A 19,018-nucleotide genomic window follows, 5' to 3' on the forward strand; every position below is an offset into this window, starting at 1 on the left:
CTCGTGGGAGACTGAATGGGTTGTGGGCGGAGTAGAGAAGGGTTACAGCGATTAGCAGCTTTGTGTTTGGACTGAAAAGGAGGAAAAAGAGAGAGAGAGAGAGAGAGAGAGGGAGACGGAAACTTTACTGTACATTGAAATAACAGCAGCAGCAGTGTACAGCTGCTCACAGCGGAGAGCTAATAGCTGCACTGTGTGTCAATTTACTCTCTTTAGCGTCTCTTACCGGCTCCGCTCTGAAGCTCATTGTCAGTGACTGAATGATTTTCATCAGAGACATTACTGCACATTATAGCTGCTCAGAAGATTTGTTTATTACAGTAGAAACAGTATTTTACAAGATTGACAGGTGTCAGACACCAACCCCCCCTCCAACGAGTGTGTTTGTGTCGCTTCTCTGTCAATCACGGCTCTCTCCCGCCGACTGTAATCTATATGTAAGTCAACTTAAAAACAAACGCATTAGACGCTGTCAGCTGCCATGCCTAGCTGTCAATCACAGCCCTGCTTCCTCCACTCGCTGCAGAGCGACCCGCAACTCCAACCCTCCGTCTGACAAAGCATCACAAGAACTCGGCTGAGTGAAGGTTTTACCGGTGTCAAGTACGTGCTGGAACTCGCTCTGGAGGTTTGTACGACCTCGAACTTTTGCACCGAGTCCTGACGAGCGCACCCGTCCCTCGCTGTCACTCAGATGAGGGGAGCGTACGGTCGCCTCCACACGGGGTCGGACGCTCTGAGACTGGACAGCAAAGGGCAATCCTTCTCCAGTGCCCTGTGTGGATTAGCATTCCCTCACTCTCTGGTCTTTTGTGAGTTGTTGGTTTAGAGGGTTCAAGGACAGCACAGGACTCTCAACCTTGACTTCTGCTGGGGGGGGGGGGGGGCTCCCAAACCCTGACGAGCATTCATGACACTCACGTTAGTCGCATTAATCTGTCTCTTGGTTTTACAAAAGCAGATGATGATGCGAAGTGAATTAGCCGCGTCTATTCTGCTTTTCAGACGTGTCAAAAACTAGAGGCAGGAGTCGGCGTCTGCCTGACTCGACGAGCGTTTCCCTGAGGAGGGTTTGATGTTGGAAGCTGCAGCGTCTTCCATCCTCAACAAATCTTTTTACATGTTTCAACAGTGAGAGGGGAAATCTGAAAACTGGGGTAAACAAATGCTACTACATTCTCAGATCTGCCTGAGCAGAGGCAGCCTGCGGGATCATATGTTAGTTTTACCGTGGTATTATGATGCAAGACTGTTACTGTCTTTCTGTCACACTTAATGTCAAAGTAAAGCTTTCCACTTCCTCTCTAAATCTCAGTCAAGATGCCAGACGGTTAGTATTACTGTTTACATTTTAATTACCACGATAACTGTTTATTACCATGGTGAAACGGGTCTGTCAGGTCTTTTCCTCAGGTTGTTGCTTGTGTGAAAGTGTCAGAGCCGCCGAGCGAGACGCTTCGATCTGTGACCGTGTGTTTTTGAAACTTATTTCAGGGCTGCAGCTTCACTCTTTCATGGTTTAACAGCTGGTCAGGTGACAGGTGTGTTTACAGTGTTTGTGCTACAAAGAAAATAATACTAACAACTGTAATAATAATTATAATACATTTGCTATTCCCTTGTTAACAGAGTGAGCATGCAGCAGGCAAACCAAGTGCTGCTACTAAATACAAATAAAAAAGTGCTGCTCATTATTTATTTGTGGTTTCTGTGATAAAACTTTTTACTTTTTGAACATTTCAGACCATTTGAACAAAATACCTCAATAACACTGATAACCGTGATCATTTCGGTCACTATAATCTTGATATTAAGGGGGGAGGACCTGCCTGGACAGTTAGTGGAGTCTACATCTGAGCTCGGGAGCTGCATTAGACGGGGATTTGGAGTACAGTACAAGAGATTGATTATCATTATGAGCTCTGCACTCGGGGCCTAGTTTACAAGATTGAATCAAAGAGGCAAACTGTGTTTCTGGCCAACACAGAGGCAAAGGATCAAAGAAAGAGTAGCTCTGTTATGTTTATGATTTAGAAAGCGGAGCACTTTGATTGATCCACCATAGAGATGTAGGACAGTAAACTCACCGTGGTGTATTTGCCAAGCTGGCAGAGGGAGGGGAAGGTTTCTTGATGGGCCTTACGAATCTTTTCAATGATGCTCTCCAGCTCGGCTGTCAGCTCGTAGCTCTCTGCCAGGTCCGGCTTTGGGCTCTCTTTCTTCTTCTTATTCCGGTCATTTCGAACAGCTGAAGGAGAACAAAGGATTAGGATTAGCGTCAACAATGAAGGTTTGCAAATGGATGATCGTTGTAGCAAATGTGGAAATGTGTTGGAGGGACACGAGGAGGAAGAACAGAAGTTTACTTTTTACAGATGCAGCAAGTTGTGGAGTTCTGAAGTGAGACCTTATATAAGGACAGAAAGTTTGGAGCTGCAGACTGTTCTGTCAGCTGATCCGGTCTCTGTCAGCTCAGCGCCGCTGGCAAAGTCTCAAAAAAAGGCAGAAAACAAATGTGGCTGTAAGTGCTTCACAAATGGATTGTGTGATTTGTGCGGCCAGTTTAAATTAATTTCACATTTCTATTCGTTTCCTCTTACAGACGGTTTGGTGATTTTTTTTTCTTCGGTGGCTCATCCGGAGTGAGTTGAGGTCAGACAAGCAGAGTAATGAGACGCTGAGTGTCGGTTTGGTTTGAAAAGAAAAGTTCTCAGTATATTTCTTATAATGCAATTCAAATCAAAAATGCAGCTGGGCAGCGCAGGTGGAACATGCACATCATCAGAGGAACATTTGGCATGACGAGCAACTGACCTTCAAATCCTTTTAAGATTGTGGTGAATGTAAAATATTAATATTTTCAGACTTTTACGGAGTGAAATTTGACACTACGTAAGATCTCGGTCTATAACTCTGACATTGTTCCTGTGAGTGGCTTGTATTTGTGATGGATCCACCAAGGAAAAGAGAGATTTCTCCAATTTGGCAACATCATACGTGACCGTTAACGTAAACGTAACGTAATGCAACGCAACGGAAAGGTGGTTTTTTTCTAACCCTCTGATACGACCTGTGGGAGTGTCTACTGAAATAGCGCCCATACAGCAGCAGGTTTCCCGGACCTTGGTTGTCATGGTTACAATAATAAACATGCCGACTGTAACGGAGAGTGGCGTACCTACCTTCGGCGCCATGGTTACTATAATAATAACAGTCGAGGGTCACGGAGTGGTTCGGGAAAAGACGGTGATTTGGGTTAAAATAAGTTGCTTCCTCAACATTAAGATGATTAGATGATCTTTGTTGCCATGGTTACAACCATAACAACGTGGTTAACTTTGTCAAACGGGTCATGCATAATAGAAACAACATGGGAATCGAACACACGGCTCTGCTGTGTCACACTCATCCATCCACCACCACCTCCTCCTGACGTGGACTTCGTCTCTCTTTAATCTACATCACCAACACGTTTCCCTTCGCTCCTGTCATAATCACTACGACCACTAGGTGTCGCCTAGCAACAGAACGTAACTACGGGTCATAATAACCTGCCGCACAGATGACCTGTGGGCTCATTCTGTCTCTGAGAACAACCTTGTTGTCCAGATGCTGCAGAGCGGCACAATGTGAACATGTTTTAGCAACAGGAATAAATAGTCAAAAATAGATGTTTTTTTTTATGATCTCATCAATGCAACTCAAACATCAAACTAATGAGGACAGCAAGGATGAAAACACAAGGACAAAACCAAGACTATTCAAACTGGTAGAATTCATTTTGTAATGAAGGACCAAATACAATAATATGATTGAGAAAAGAAGTTATCAGGGACTTTGAGAGTGGCTGGATTTGTTAGCATGTATATCTGCTCTCATATGGATTATGGATTATGGCAGCTGGGCCTTCACCACGGGGGAATTAAATAAATTGAATAATAAACTATGTAAAATGCTTTAAATAAACAGGTGCAGAACAGGCAGGAGCCTCAACACAGCACCAGGCTGCTGGTTTGCATGAGGTGCAGATCTTCCAACTCCGTCACAGCAGGAGGTTCAAACAAACCAATCAGGTTCATTACTTAACACACAGCATGATCATCCCAACATCACAAGTCTCTGGTCAGCCCCCCCCTAAAGATAATCAAGAGCGGAGCTGGAGAGGAAGAGCTGGGCACATTGTCAGTGCTGAGACACCCAAGGGACCTTCGTTGGCTGACAAAACAACAGTCACATCCTCTGCCCTAGTTTACAATAAAACCCCTTTATATTCACACACTAAAGCCAGGGATGGAAACCTTTAAAGCAGATCTACAAATAGAGAAATATATATATATATATATATTGCCAACAGTGGCCGACTTGAACAAGAGAAAACATGGCAAAGCTTACGAAACCTCTCCTCAGCTCTCATTGTTTTACATATTCATATTTTGAAACCTGGAAAGGTGATGTATTGTAGCTGTGACAGGCTGGAATAATGTCTGTAATATTTGTGGCACTGACGCATCATGAGAGGAACACTGTAGAGGGAGAAGAGTCAGTTGCTGTCAGTTGTTTGGGGTATAAGATTAAAACATATATGAAGTCTTGTCATGTGATTCTGGCTCAATATTTACAAACTGTAAAGAGCTGCAACATTAAAGTATGGGACGCGAGGCTACAACTTTTTCAAGCTCCTTAAGTAAAATCATCATGAGTCAGAGCATAATTACATGATTTTTAAAAGGGAAGTGAAGTGAATTGTTTGTAACACGTGTAGCTCATTACAGTCCTGGTTTTTGGTCGTCTTGACCTCGGGGCTCGCAGCTTTGAAACATCCTGTCCTTGTGGATTTTTCTGAACAGCTGTGAGTCCCGCTGCTCTTTGATTTCTGTGGTTTTCAGCTCCATTTTCACAGTTTCTTTCCAGTTTTGCAAACGCAAAACCCTTGTTAGTACAGAGAGAGTTAGCATTAGCACAACCACTAACACTGTGCCAGTTACAAGCTAACAAACAACATAAACAGGTAAAAGATGCTAACTATGCTAACCGTTCCGATACATTTGCCAGTCTCTGAGGTGGAAAGAAACACCAGTGTTAGCTCTTGTCTCTATCATGTCTTCTCTTCTTCTGAAGATAGCATGCTAACCATGCTAAGCCGTTAGCCTGTGTCGACATTTTCTAATACCGAGTCACTGCGGTCTGTCCTGAAGACGTAGCTGCTCACAGGACGTATTATAACCTCTTGTATTATAAACACAACGTATAAACACAAACATCTGCTAATGCTAATGTTGTCTATGTAGCTTTATTAAAAATAAAGATTCCTTTGGTTCTAAATGTTTGTTGTGTTTCTGTGTGTTTATTTAATTCCAGATTAACAGACAGTTTGTCGTAGCTGCTGTTTCTATGCTGCGATTGGTCAAATGATTTACGTGCTGAGTCGATGCCTCAGTTTAAAACACGACTCAAAACATACTTGTATAAAGCAGCTTTTAATTCTTGATTTTAATGCTTTTATCTTTGGCTTCTACTTTTGGTTTGATTTTCTTTTGTCCGCTTTATCTATTTCAGGGTTTTCACACATATTTATAATTCTCCCTGTCAGACTTGCCTTGCTAATTGACACTTTGCCTCTCTGTGTCTTTTATTGCCTTGTTTTGTTTTTATGTTTGTACAACACTATCTCTTTCTTTTGAAAAGTGCTGTATAAATAAAGTTACAAGGGTACAATATATTGACTATATTGAAAAATATTTTAAATATTTAAGAAGTTTTTAAAATCAAGTACTCCAGTAGTAAAAATGTAACTGAACAACTTTCACTTATATTGGAGTCGTATTTGAGTATAACCCGATTCTTCCTCATCCAACCCGACTGATATATCGCTCCCACTGACTGTAGTGTGCCGTCTAAAAGAGCAGCAGCCGAGCTCTGGAGGCTCTGGCTGATTGTGTTGAAATGCTGTCAGTGCTAAGTGGCTTCTCTGAGAGAGGACAGTCAGTCAGCTGGTGGTGTGAGCGGTTCATAAACACGTACACACACACACACCATACAAAAACACATTGCCCCATGGCAGAGGGGTGGGGGGGGGGGGGGGGGGAGGGTTGCAGAATAATAGTATATAAAGGCGGGGCTGGTCTTCAATCTGTTCAAATGTGTGTGTATGTGATATGTCACAGTGTAGTGAGAATCTGTCTGGCGAGGGGGTTGTGGTCCTCACACACGCCGGTGAGCCACAAGATGTGATTCAGGAAGACAGCGATGTGGCGAGTGGCTACCCCCCCCATTACTCACACAGGGCAATCAATTACCAGTGCACTCCAAAGCAAATTACTGCAAGTGTGAGCAGACACATCAAAATGATGCATCAGACAAGAAGCCATTAAAATATATGGCTTTTTAATAACCACAAAAGTCCAGTGCGGGGACTCTCATCATAATGTAGTGGCTGTGATCACTGCTCCTGACTTCCACATGGAAAGTTCCTGCACTTTGATGTTGAATTTGATCACTTCTCGGGGGTGAAAACAGCGCACGAGGCTGCGCTGGTGTGGGGGTGTTGTTTCAGGTTCATTTGAGATGATGAAACACAATCCTACCCAGAAACTTATAATTACTGTAGTCCTAACGACGAGACAGGGTTGGACAACTCTGTAAAGTTTTAATTCAGATGATCCTCCTGAAGGAAAAAGCCTGTTGGTCGCCCATGCAGCAGGTTATTATGACCCATAGTTAGGTTTTGTTGCTAGGCGACATCTAGTGTTCGTAGTAATTATGGCAGGAGCAAAGGGAAAAGTGTCGGTGACGTAGTTTAAAGAGAGACAAAAGGGACTTTAAGCAGCGACGGTTGAAGCGACGGCTACGACATTCCAATGTGTTGCCATAGAGATTCAAAGGTCGCTAAGCAACATTAAACTCTAACAATGGCTACGTCACTTGTTCAGGAAACCCAGGTCACTCTGAACATTTTGAACAATATGTGTCTTAAAGTGGACTGAGAGACTCCTGATATTGTCTTTATGAGTTTGTATAAATGCGTCTCTTACTTCAGCACCACGGACAGTGTCACTTGTCGATTCGCCATCTTTCCTTTTTAACTCTTCCTGTTTCTAACCAGCTGATCCATATTCATATTATTATTATTATTATTATTATTATTATTTTTATTTATTTTTTTTTTCATCAAAATTGTTTGTCATTTTGCAAACGATTTGTCAGCCCACTTGCAATACCTTTGCGACCCACCAGTGGGCCCCAGCCCACAGGTTGGGAACCACTGGTATATATTATTGGTGCGCATGAATTTTCTGTTTTTTTCCCCCTGATGAAATAATATGAATTTGAAGTTACATCATGATAATGGTTGATAAAACATAATCTAATATTCCCTCATAGTCCCACATCCACATTACTGCCACAGTGTAATTAACTGCTCCTGACTAAGTCTTCCAATGCAAGTTCAGATACAGTGTTTACAGATAAACAGAACCTCTCTGCAGCTTTACTGCTGGAAATATAGGTCACTGAGACTCTGGTGATATTTAAAATGGGGGGGTCATGGGATGAAAAGCACAAACCATCTGATTCCAATCCAAAAATAAAAGCTGTGGTTTAAGCATTTGCTGGAGGTATGTGTTGTTCATTGTGTGTTGTATTTTGTGGTGTGTGTTGTGTGGTGTGTGTTGTTCGTTGTGTGTTGTATTGTAGTGTGTGTTGTGTGTTGTATTGTGTGTTGTGCTCTCTGGGTGAAACCCTCCAGCCTCTCCGTCAGTCTGAGTGAACACTGTGAATGAGCGGTGGTTGAGTGTTTCTGAAGTGCTCTCCAGAGTGTTAGGCCAAGAGATGAAGTGAGTGGAAATCAGACACGCTGGCAAATAGAGTCTTCACAGCGATGCCTACTGTCGTACTCCCCATCCCTTCGTTTTCCAAGACACTCATCTCCCCCTCCTTTAGTAAAACACTAATGTCCCACCCTCTGTCTTTTGTCCTCCTCTCTATTTGTCTGTTCACAGCTGCTTCCAGTCTCTCTGTGCAGCGTGGCGTTTTTTCCCCCTCTACTCTGGATGTTGTGTGGTTCAGGGGCAGCGAGCATGGATGACGGCCGTTGTTAAGAAGCCACCAGCCGACCATCTGCGTGCTGCCAAGCTCTGCACTCTGTCTCTGCACACAAACAGATGCAGCGGTAAATAAACACCATCTATCTGGAGCCCACGTGGTCACGCCAGGGCCGCTCGCCACAGCACTTAACACGGCAGCTCTCTAACGCTAACCAGGTGGGTGTCGAGGAACGATGATAAGTCTTTGCTGCCGCCAGAGCTGCGAGTCTAAGCAAATGGTCCTAATGGTGCAGGGGAGTGGGGGGTGGGAGGGGGTGTTGTCAGATGGGAAACGTGCGTTGTGAAAATATGACATTGGAACAGGAGGGGGGGTTTGGGCGCCACATATGCAGCTTAGACGCGATAAGATTGTCTGCGAGTTAAGAGGCTTTATCCACACCGACAAGACTAAATGGTTTTTGGCAAATATGCTTATTGGCATCAAACTCCGACTCAGATTTTTAAAAAGAAAATCAATATTAGACTCATTGATGTGCATCCAGAGACACACAGCTGATGCAAGTTGATGAAAATGTCATCAGCTCTGCAGAAACCAGAGTCAGAAACCAAAGTACTGGACAAAGTGAAAACTACTGGTGACGTCGGATGAAAAAGACATGAGGACTCTGTGGAGACATGAACCTCATGGTGGTGCCGAGGATCATCAGGGTCAGAGGTCGAGATATTTCTATTTAGGCAGCACAAGACGACCTTCCACAGGCTCCGACCGTAGCGTCACAACCAACACTGGTGTACAGCTGATTCTGCAAAACCCCAGATCACATTCAGTCAAGATGTTTCTTGCATGGCATAGTTTTAATGCTACAGTCCTTTACACAACATGCTTAGTTTACATATTCAAAATACTAGTCCTCCCTCAGCCGTTCCACTCAAAAGCCAGTAGATACATTTTTATTGGGTATGGGAATATTTACTGTCCTTTTTGGCTTCATCTGAAACTCTCTGAGTAAGTAAGTATTAACAATCTATTCTGTTATTATTGTGTTATTTACTTTGTATTATGATTGAATTGAATTGAACAATCTCCATATACATTAATGTTGGTCATTGTCATTATTGGTTTAATTTGCAGATGTGTGCAGATTTAAATTGGATGCATGTGATTATCTCTTGTCAGCTTGGTGCCTTATGTTGCTTTATTTGTACCATTTCAAATTGAAACTCAATAAATAAACATTTGAAAGAAAAGAAAAGAAAAACTAAAAACTAAAAAAGTCGCTGGATTTCCTTGAAAACTGGAAACAAACTGACCTTCTTGCCGTGTCACTTTTTGACATCTAACTTGAGCAATTCTTCAGGTGACATTACTTTCTCTACTACAGTATAATAATAATAATAATAATACCATAGCTTACACATCTGTGGTTGCTGAAAGACGTGTGACAGAATTGTTAACCCTAACGTCCAACAGTGAGCACAACATCCAGTCGGTTGGATCCCCTGGAGTAGGCGATCAGAGCAGAGAGTGAACGACACCACATCACCTCCAACCATGAATATAGAATAGAAAATAGCCCCCTTTCTCATCAGCGGCCCGGTGGGGGGGTGAGCCTGAGGATATCAAGACATCATCTTTTCCATGACTCCTCTGCTGAGGTGTGAAACAGCATAAGAGAAAGGAGCATGGAGCTAATGGACCATGAATTGGGGCCTGAGCCATAAATGCTGATGCAATCAAAGGATGCCAATAACCTGTGAAATGCAAACTCTTCCTATTGATGACAATGGACGAGCGGGAACACGGAGGAATCCACAGCAGCAGAAGGTAAAAAGCAAGAACAAGACCTTTTTTTCACCATCACCGCTCAGAACCGTCCGGAAAGACGGTTTTAATCGTCCTGAAGTGGATCTGAACCGTCCCAAACTCAGAGTGTTGTTTCTTTACTTACTTACAGAAACAGAAACAGAAACAGAAACAGAAACAGAAACAGAAACACACACACACACACACACACACACACACACACACACACACACACACACACAGATTCTTGCTTTATAGATTAGATTAGATAGCTCATGTTTCTGCTCTGTATTAGTGTCTGAACTAACTTTGACTGACACCAAAAACCCATCTGGAGACACCATCACCTACAGCCAGTGAATCATGTAGTAAACAGAGGATCAATTAATTCTGATGATTCGTAGAACAAGACATGAAACAGAACAACCGGCACATTAAACTCTTCTTGTCCCTTGTCTCTGCACATGTTAGTAGCTCCAGAGAGAGTTCAGTTCAGACTGGACAGTACGGCCGTAAATACAACACCAGACATATCAGCTGTTAGAATAGAGCCCCGGGCTGAATGGGCTCCCTGATACTGCAGTTCCTCTAATGGCCACTAGAGTCTGGCTCCAACAGTGAGTCAGTCCCCATAGACTCCCATGTTAAAATGTCCAACTTTACAGCAGAAATAAACATGTTTACAGCCTGGTACAGAAACTGTTTTGGTCTCTAGAGCTAATTTCCACCTTCATGACACCTGTTTATATAACTCACCTGTTTACATTTTATTAAGGACTAAAGTTATGGAGAATTGAGTGACAGGTGGGTGAGCGTATGCTTGACACAAACCAGCATGCACTGAAGTCTCAGCTCAACCTCTTTTCCTATTTTGGATAAGCCAGAAGTTAGGGGCGGAGTCAGGCACTGCCAAGATGGCAACGGTGGAGCAGCTCAGCTTCAAAACCGCTCTTCAGAAACCTGTGTGTGACGTCACAGAGGCAACATCCATCTTTATTTACAGTCTATGCAGGCGCCGTGACTTGTTCAGATTGATTAATTAATTAATTATGGATGTTAATGTAAACACACCTCCTTCTGTCTCTTTCCTTACACCTGTTATAGCTCCACCCAAATCCAACCTGAGCGGAGGTCTGATCAGCCGCAGGTGAAAACACCAGGGTGGGTGTATGGGGCCTTTAGTTCAGCCAAGAAGAGACACTTTCATTTACTTAGAAAAGATTAAAATGTGAAGACAGCAACTAGTTATGAGTCAAAATTAATGAAGCTGCTTTTTATGCCTCTGCACCAGCGACAGCCAGAGGCGGAGGTATATTGTTTTCAGGTTGTCCGTCTCATTCTTGTGGACGTGATATCTCAGCAACGCCTTGATGGAACTTCTTCAAACGTGAAACCAACATTCACTTGGACTCAAGGATGAAAACTTCACAGCAATTAGGACAAACTTTCACACAAATGGTTCATATTTTCTCTGACTCTGGATAAACAGGGATGTAACCTGAAACTAGTCTGTGGGGGAGGGATACAACCGCGAGGAGGTGATTCTAGTTTTTTTTTTTTTTTTTTTTACTGTTATTCCAAATAAAAATTGTCATTTTAAATGTAAAAAATTATTTAAAAAAATCACTGACTCCAGAAAATGATGTCAAGGTCCAGGTGGAAAAGCCTCAGAAACCAGGCGACACCAACCTGTTCCTTTCAAACCCATGAGAACATTTCACATCAGTCGCCTGTGTACTCACACTCTTTGGACATTCCCACTGCAAAGCACTTCTGCAGGCGACAGTACTGACAGCGGTTCCTCGTCACCTTGTTGATGATGCAGTTCTTCTCCCGGTGACACGTGTACACCATGTTCTTCTGGATGCTTCGGCGGAAAAAGCCCTGTGGAGACAGAATGGGAGGCGTTCATGAAAAGACGACGTTACGTGACGTTAACCTCATTTTGCTTCTAATCATCTGAGGCCACCTAGTCTCTACAACATCTGGTCAAGCACCATTGAAATGTCAGTCTGACGAGAGTCTGCTGAACAGTTGCCGTTAAGGCTGAGAGGGGAGAGAGGCGGTGTGTCCCTGCTGGGAGCTCTACAGAGCTTCAAATACCGGATCTAAGCTCACACACAGAGCACTGGTGGGAACAGAGAGTGACAGACCTCAGGGTATCAAACAGTGAGGTTGCTGGTGCGGTACCGAGGAATAACTGAGGACTTTGGTGCAGCTGTGGGTGTAGAGCACCACATCTGAACCTGACAAGGTGACATTGAGCTTCTGTGGAAGACCAAAGCCACTGCTCTTTCAAAAGAACGCTTTCATTGTATTTCAGTGGTACAACAGTGAAGTAATGCATCTAAGCCGCATGGCCTCATTCAATATTTGGTGCTAAAAGGATGAAAGAGCTGAAAACATGGAGCTACATCAACCGCTGTGACGATGGACGAGCGCTGCATTCAGAGGAGTTTGAGGCACTGAGCTTCACATCACGCTCAGGAGATGAAGTTTCAACTCTTACATTCCTAAAATAAATAAAATTAAAATAATCTGGCCATCATAACCACATTTTCAACACTGGTAAAAAAATTTTGAATGTCTTGAATGTCTTTATTTCATAAATATTCAGTAAGGTAGACTTATGAAGCCGACATGGTAAAATTCTCAACTTTTTAAAGTTCCTCTTTAAACTCTGTAAGAATCCTCTGCTATGATTAATATTTTGTTTAACGCGGTTTTTACACATAAAAAGTGAAAAAATAAATAAATCAAAAACTGGGTCTGAAGCTCGTCTCCTCTCACTTCCTGACTGAGAAACCTGGATCAGGCCTTGAGCCCCGCCCACCACCACCTGCCTGCTCCAGGTGGACAGGTGAGAGAGCAGACAGCATGAAGATGGTGAGAGGAGGAACCATCAGAGAGACTCAGCCTCATGTTTGAGCCTCAGTCAGACCCAGACTCAGAGGAGGAGTCTGAGACCAGAACCAGAGACTAGCAGACGGGTCAGAACCTTTAGCATAGTTAGCATCTTTTATTTGTTTATGTTGTTTGTTAGCTTGTAACTGGCAGTGGCTGACACAGTGTTAGCGGTTGTACTAATGCTAATTCTCTCTCTCTCTGTACCGACAAGGTTTCAGGTATATTTAACCCCGCCCCCCTGTCCCCACAAGTCGTCAGGATTGGTTCCTCAGGTCTGTGACGTATTAAACCCTGAATCTGTTTCTATGAGTCATTGGTTCACTGCAGCTCAAGGTGGAAACACTCAGTCACGGTGTTGATGATTATTTCATCATCATGTGTCTGTATTATATAAAAACATCATGAGGACGTTAACAAGGTTAAACGCTTGATTTTCATTGGAGGGGGGTCTTCAACATGTCTGTGTCCCTTACTTTTGTTATATGACAAATATATGATGATATATATTTTTATTTCATTCTTTAAATCTCCCTCTTTTATATCTATATTATTATTATTATTATTATTATCATAGCTATTTGTGATATTATCAATAGACTTGAACCTGCCAAAGCAACCATCATTTCTAATAGTAAAATGTGTTGAGTATTAAGAACAAAAAATGGAAATGTATTATTAACATGTATTTTGAGTTGTTTACTGTTGTTTTAACCATTTATTATTATTCATCTAAATACGTTGCAGAAAAACAATTAGCAACTCATTTGCATTTTCTCACATTTTTGTCTTTGTTATGTTTCATGCAGAGTGTGTTGTGATCTGTGGTTGCTGCCGCAGGAAGTGTAACACGGGATGAGCGGTGTCTTTTTAGCAGCAGAAAACAACAATTTTAGATATTTTTCAGGCACATAATGAAAATGATGAGCCTCATTCACAGTGCGGCTGTAAAACAAGCTATTGTGGTGTTCAGGCCTTTGTAATATTTCCCTGTGAGCACAGTTCTAGTGAATACTGTTCAATCAGTGTGATGCCTCCGATTTAGAAACACAAGGCCAACACAATATGATACAATCCTCTCTGTGGCTGTTATGTTAGCCTTCTTCATCTAAAGCAGCATTAATCCACGTGGGGTGACGCTCCTGGAGCTCTGGGTGTGAAGGAGAGGGATGACGAAGACGGCGTGGATCCTCCTGGAGAGTGTCGGTGCACAGAGACGGAGGCTGAGCTCAGCTGCAGAGTGACAGGAAGGAGAGGAGCGTCTGTAGGAAGCTGGAGTCTTCACCAATTTTTCTTTTTCCCTTCTTCATATTAATTTTCCATAGCTCTGGGGTGTTTTGCAATGATCGTCCATCATCCAGGGCCTTTTGCACTTAGGGGGGAGGTAGGGGGTTAAAATTCCATTTAACATAGCTGCCTGTAACGGATGGGACCTTGCCTTTTCATTAGTGAAGCAGGATGCACGATGGGTAACAGATTAGATCACAGGAGTGAAACGGACTCTGTAGCCCATCTCGCCTCGGCCTCGAGCATCCGTCAAGCGCCGCTCCGCCTCCTCGGTAGCGCGGATACAAACTAAAAGCAGCCAATCACGCCTCAGCCTTGGTGACACATGACCAGTCTGAGGTCACCTCTTCCTCCTGTGGTATTATTCATTTTCTTAATAGAGGCCTTTATCCTGGCTGATGTAAGAGGACTGAGTTGGTAGACATTACCTGTGAGGTCTGATTGATGACCGTGGATGCAGCCTGCATCACCATTAGCTGCCATATAACTGTGTTCAGGTTGGGTGCAGAACCCAAGGCTACTCAGGTACTTATGTCATTCAAAGCTGAGCGCATGCAGGTCACTTAGCCTTGGAAATCTGTGTGTGTGTGTGTGTGTGTGTGTGTGATAAGTGCTGCACTGTGTGCTCGGGGTTATACTGGTTATACTGTGCGTGTTGTGCACTTACTGCAGACTGTTTCCCCAGGACGGATTTGCATTTTGTGAGCTTCAGCTATTTAGGGAAGGTTTGTTGACAGTTCAAGGCCTCAGCTGCAATCCTCCTCATTTAAACTTTCCCCATCCACATTATGGATATATTACATTAAATATACACAACTGATGGAGGAAAAGGAAACAAGATTTTCTGGCATGAGGAAGTTATAGATTCCTGGCAACTGGGTCACTGGAGAAGCGTAGTTCTGCAAGGAGACTGCTATTATTACTTTTAACTCCATCAGAGATCTCACTCCAGCAGAGGTAAGTCACTCTCTAATTCACAGCATTAAATCAAAGGCAACTTAAAGGCTTCACCGATTCATATTTTTATATCGAAGCTCCATATTTTCCTGTTGATCCATCAGAAGATGTATTTGTGGTTTCTTGTGGTTCTTTATCACAAAGCATGGAGCAAACATGTCCGTAGCAAACACCATCTCAGAGCGATTTTTACACTGAATATTTAATTATGAAGAAAACAAGTCGAACTTTAGTGAGTTCTTCATGTTGTTTATCCATTTGTACGTATGTTCTCATGGACGCCATATCTCAGTAACGCCTTGGCGGAACTTCTTCAGATTTGGCACAAACATTAACTTGGATTCAAGGATGAGCTGATTAGATTTTGGTGGCCAAAAGTCAAAGGTTAAGGGTCACGATGACCTCACAAAACACGGTTCTTGGCCTCTTAAATGTTGCTATCTGAAGACCACCTCGAGGAAATTTGTTCAGATTTGGCAAAAACACTTGGATTGAATAATGAACTGATTAGATTCTGGAGGTCAAAGGTCAAGAATTGGAGTCTCTCTCTCTCTCTCTCTCTCTCCTCCTCTGAATCTCTCTGTGGTTTCCATGGTAAGTGGTTGTATGTTTTCACAGTGTAATTCCACCACGAGCTGCGCGTGTCACACTGCGAATCTCCGGCGGGTTTTCTGAGCAGCAGCGGCGAACAGATGCCGCCGCGACTCAGAGCACTTCATCTCTACAACCCTCCAGGGACCATCAGTGCGCGAGACGACAGCGACACTCACACAATCATCGCATCTGCTCTTTTGCCTTGATTTCATTCTCCTTTTCCGCCCTCTTTCTTTTTGTTTCATCAGTCTCTTCTGTCTTCCTCCTCTCTGCCGCCACAGGACACAAGTGTTGACCTGAGACTGCGGCAGCTCTGACATTTGCCAGCATGTGCCCCGCGGGTTTACTCATTTGAAGCTTATAAATGTATAAAAGCTGAGTGTTGTACAAAGGTGTTTACCTAGGAAGTGTGCAGTGGCGGGGGGGGGGGCTAAATAAATGATAGGATCAGAGGTTTCAGCTGCAGGGACACGCTGAGAATGAATCACACCTCGTACACAAGGATGCAGACGAGGGCCAAGCTGCTAAACTCAGTTTACCCTCCTACAGTCTGCAGAGTCCAGCACTTCAACTACTGTCGTTTCTATAGCTTAGATTTTTGCATTAAAGCTGCTGAACAGCTTTTGTGGCGTGACAGAACTTCTTCTGAACATGTTGTCTGGTGAGAATATAAGTCAAATTCTCCACGGAAACAAAACAACAACCAATCAAATACATTCATGGTTATGTGCAATATCATTTAGAAGCACTGAAGGTTAAGAGCTTCCCGTACACAGAGAGTGTTTCACTACACTCTCATCACTAAACAGCATCGTGTCCGTCATATTCTTACGTGGATGAGTTTGGCACTTGACATTCACACAGGTGGATGCATTAGTGAGTTCCACAATAAGTCAATAAATCATCATATATATGTATATGTAGATGTATATATATTGTATTGTATATATATTGATTTAATGCACTTTAAAGGCCTTTTTAGTTCAGTGTTAATTTGTGGCCGGGTGAAATCCTCTGTGTGGTAGGTGGAAATTTATACTCGGTATCTATCTATCTATCTATCTATCTATCTATCTATCTATCTATCTATCTATCTATCTATCTATCTATCTATCTATCTATCACAGAAACCACAAATAATTAGCAGCACTTTTAGTTTGCATATAAACATTAAAATAATAACATAGATAGATAGATGGATAATTACTATTATTATTTACATGTACCTTCCATGTCAACATTATACACTTAATGAAATCATCAAACTATTCAAAATATTAATATAATTGAAATTCACAAGATGAATAAAAATCAAAGTGATTATTATAGATTATATTCTGTATTATATAATGTCATTATTACTCAGGAGGTGTGGCTTTCTGGAAGGTTAATTGTGTTAATGTTGACGTCGACAGAGTCGCCCTGGCTCTTCATACCAGAACTCTCTTTTAGCTGTTTCGTGTATTCGGCCATTTTGAGACGCGGTGTCATCAGGGGACACGAGCTCAGCCACCTGGGAGACGAGGCCACTTCCCCCTGGACTGATAAACTGCACCCTGACCAAGATCATTATCCAACATCTTGTTATCTTAATGGGTCGGGGATAGGATGTCAGAGCGACGGCACCGCCATCTTAGGCCTTCTCATTTACAGATTAAAAAACGAAAGTACCTCCCCATTAATTATTTAGCTACAAGCCAACCCCTTGTCCACCTGGCCTCCTCCTCTTTCTCTCTCCCTCTCCCTTTCTCTCCCTCTCTCCCTCTGCTCCTGCCATCCGCTGGCTGTCCGGCGCTTTGGACTCGGTCGCGGCGTTTTGTGTTGCCTGAGCATTCAGTACAGCCGAGGGGAGAGAGGCAGAGTGGCGGGATTAGCTTTCACTCTTAATCGTGTCGACATCTTATCACTGCCGTGGAAAGTGGAGAGGACACTGGAGACCCTGGGGGGTTCCAGAAAAACGAGGAGAAGAGGTAGAGTGGAAAGTAGGAAGAGGGGAGGGCGGAGGGTGATAATTATCCAGTTTATCCAGTCCACGCTATTACTTACACCTGCAGTTTAGTGGAGAGATGACGGTGAGTTCAGGGAGGGAGCAGGGCGGACGAGCTTTTCACGTTTCACAGGTTTCGTTTCAAAATAAGCAGTTAAACAAATAAAAGCTTTTCACTTCCTCCAGTAAACACGTCACAGCTGAGTCTGTGTGCCGAGCGGGTTTTTACTGAAGCTAAAAGTGACATTTTTGGAAACACACAACAGGGCCGGCGGTGGTGTCGCGGTTCACCTGCCGTATCCACTGAAAATACAGAACAACGGGAGACAAGAAAGGACGAGGGGAACTACACAAAGAGCGGCATTGTTACTGTGGCAAATGTGAAACCTCAACAGATAAGACACAAACAGAGACGCAGTCAACACAGAAAACACAACTCTTCCCAGACCCCCCACACTCTGCTCCTCTGTCTCTCTCTCCACCAGACCCCTGACACTCAATCAGAGCTTATCCGTCCATCTGAACACCTGAAGTGCACAGATGGACCAGGAGATACAGGACGGGCTGAAAGGTAAGATGTGGGGGGGGGGGACAAGAGGAGGAAGAAAAAGCGAGTGAGACGCCTGAACAGAGGAGCTGTGTGACTCTGAATAGCTGCAGAGCGAACCAGAGGCATGAAAAGACAACGGGGGAGAGAATGAGGAGGTTTCAGATCACCCAGTCCTCCACAGACGTCCCACTGTGGCCCCTATTCTTCAGGCTGCGCTCGCCATTCAGCGCTCATCTTTCCATCCCACACCGGGCTGCCTGCCCCCCCCCTCCCCCCGGAGCAATCAGAAGCCATCTTTGAGCTGTGTGGCTCTCCGGTGGGGGAGGCCTCCGTCCCGCTCACTTATACACATTAACACACACACTCTGCAGAGTCAGACCTGCTGCTGCTCACAGGAACAGCGAGACGAGCCCTTACATTCTGCAGCTTCACCAACTCCAACAGCAAACTTTTGTTTACGCCCACAAGTTAATCCACTGACAGTGACGGTTTTTCTCCTCCGGTTACGTCCACTGCTACGTTTTCGTTTTAAAAAGCATCTCTTCTGCTACGTTTGCACGTCCCGTCCACACTGCACCGAGACTTTTGGAAACGCTGCTCGCCCCGTTTTTAGTTTGTGTCGGCGTCTGGACGGGTAGAAACAGAGACCTGACGTAGACGCCCACGGTCGCTCCTGATTGGCTCTGATCAGCCTCGACTACCAGTGGAGAAAGCAACATGGAGAATGAAATAAACATGTCACTGACCTTGTTGTCTTTGCTAATAACACAAACTCACTCTGACATGGAGCTGGGTAATAATTACGCTCAGATGAAGGGAATCACCATTCAGTGTGTGAGAAGCTCATATCTGTCACTAATATCATCTCCACCAGTTTAACAGCTGGTCTCCAC

At 43.6% G+C, this 19,018-nt stretch overlaps 1 protein-coding gene across 1 annotated transcript in view; it reads right to left on the bottom strand.

Moving 5' to 3' along the window:
* rarb (retinoic acid receptor beta) overlaps positions 1-19,018 on the bottom strand; it is a 58,488-nt gene that overhangs the window by 13,343 nt on the left and 26,127 nt on the right. The window contains exons 3-4 of the mRNA XM_022757285.1: positions 11,589-11,730; positions 2,088-2,248 (exon numbers count right to left, since the gene is read on the bottom strand). Coding sequence (XP_022613006.1) covers positions 2,088-2,248; positions 11,589-11,730 — 303 coding nt within the window. The remainder of the gene's footprint in view (positions 1-2,087; positions 2,249-11,588; positions 11,731-19,018) is intronic.

Source organism: Seriola dumerili, unplaced genomic scaffold, assembly GCF_002260705.1.
Source record: "Seriola dumerili isolate Sdu_G_001 unplaced genomic scaffold, Sdu_1.0 BDQW01000273.1, whole genome shotgun sequence".
NCBI classification, from domain to species: domain Eukaryota; kingdom Metazoa; phylum Chordata; class Actinopteri; order Carangiformes; family Carangidae; genus Seriola; species Seriola dumerili.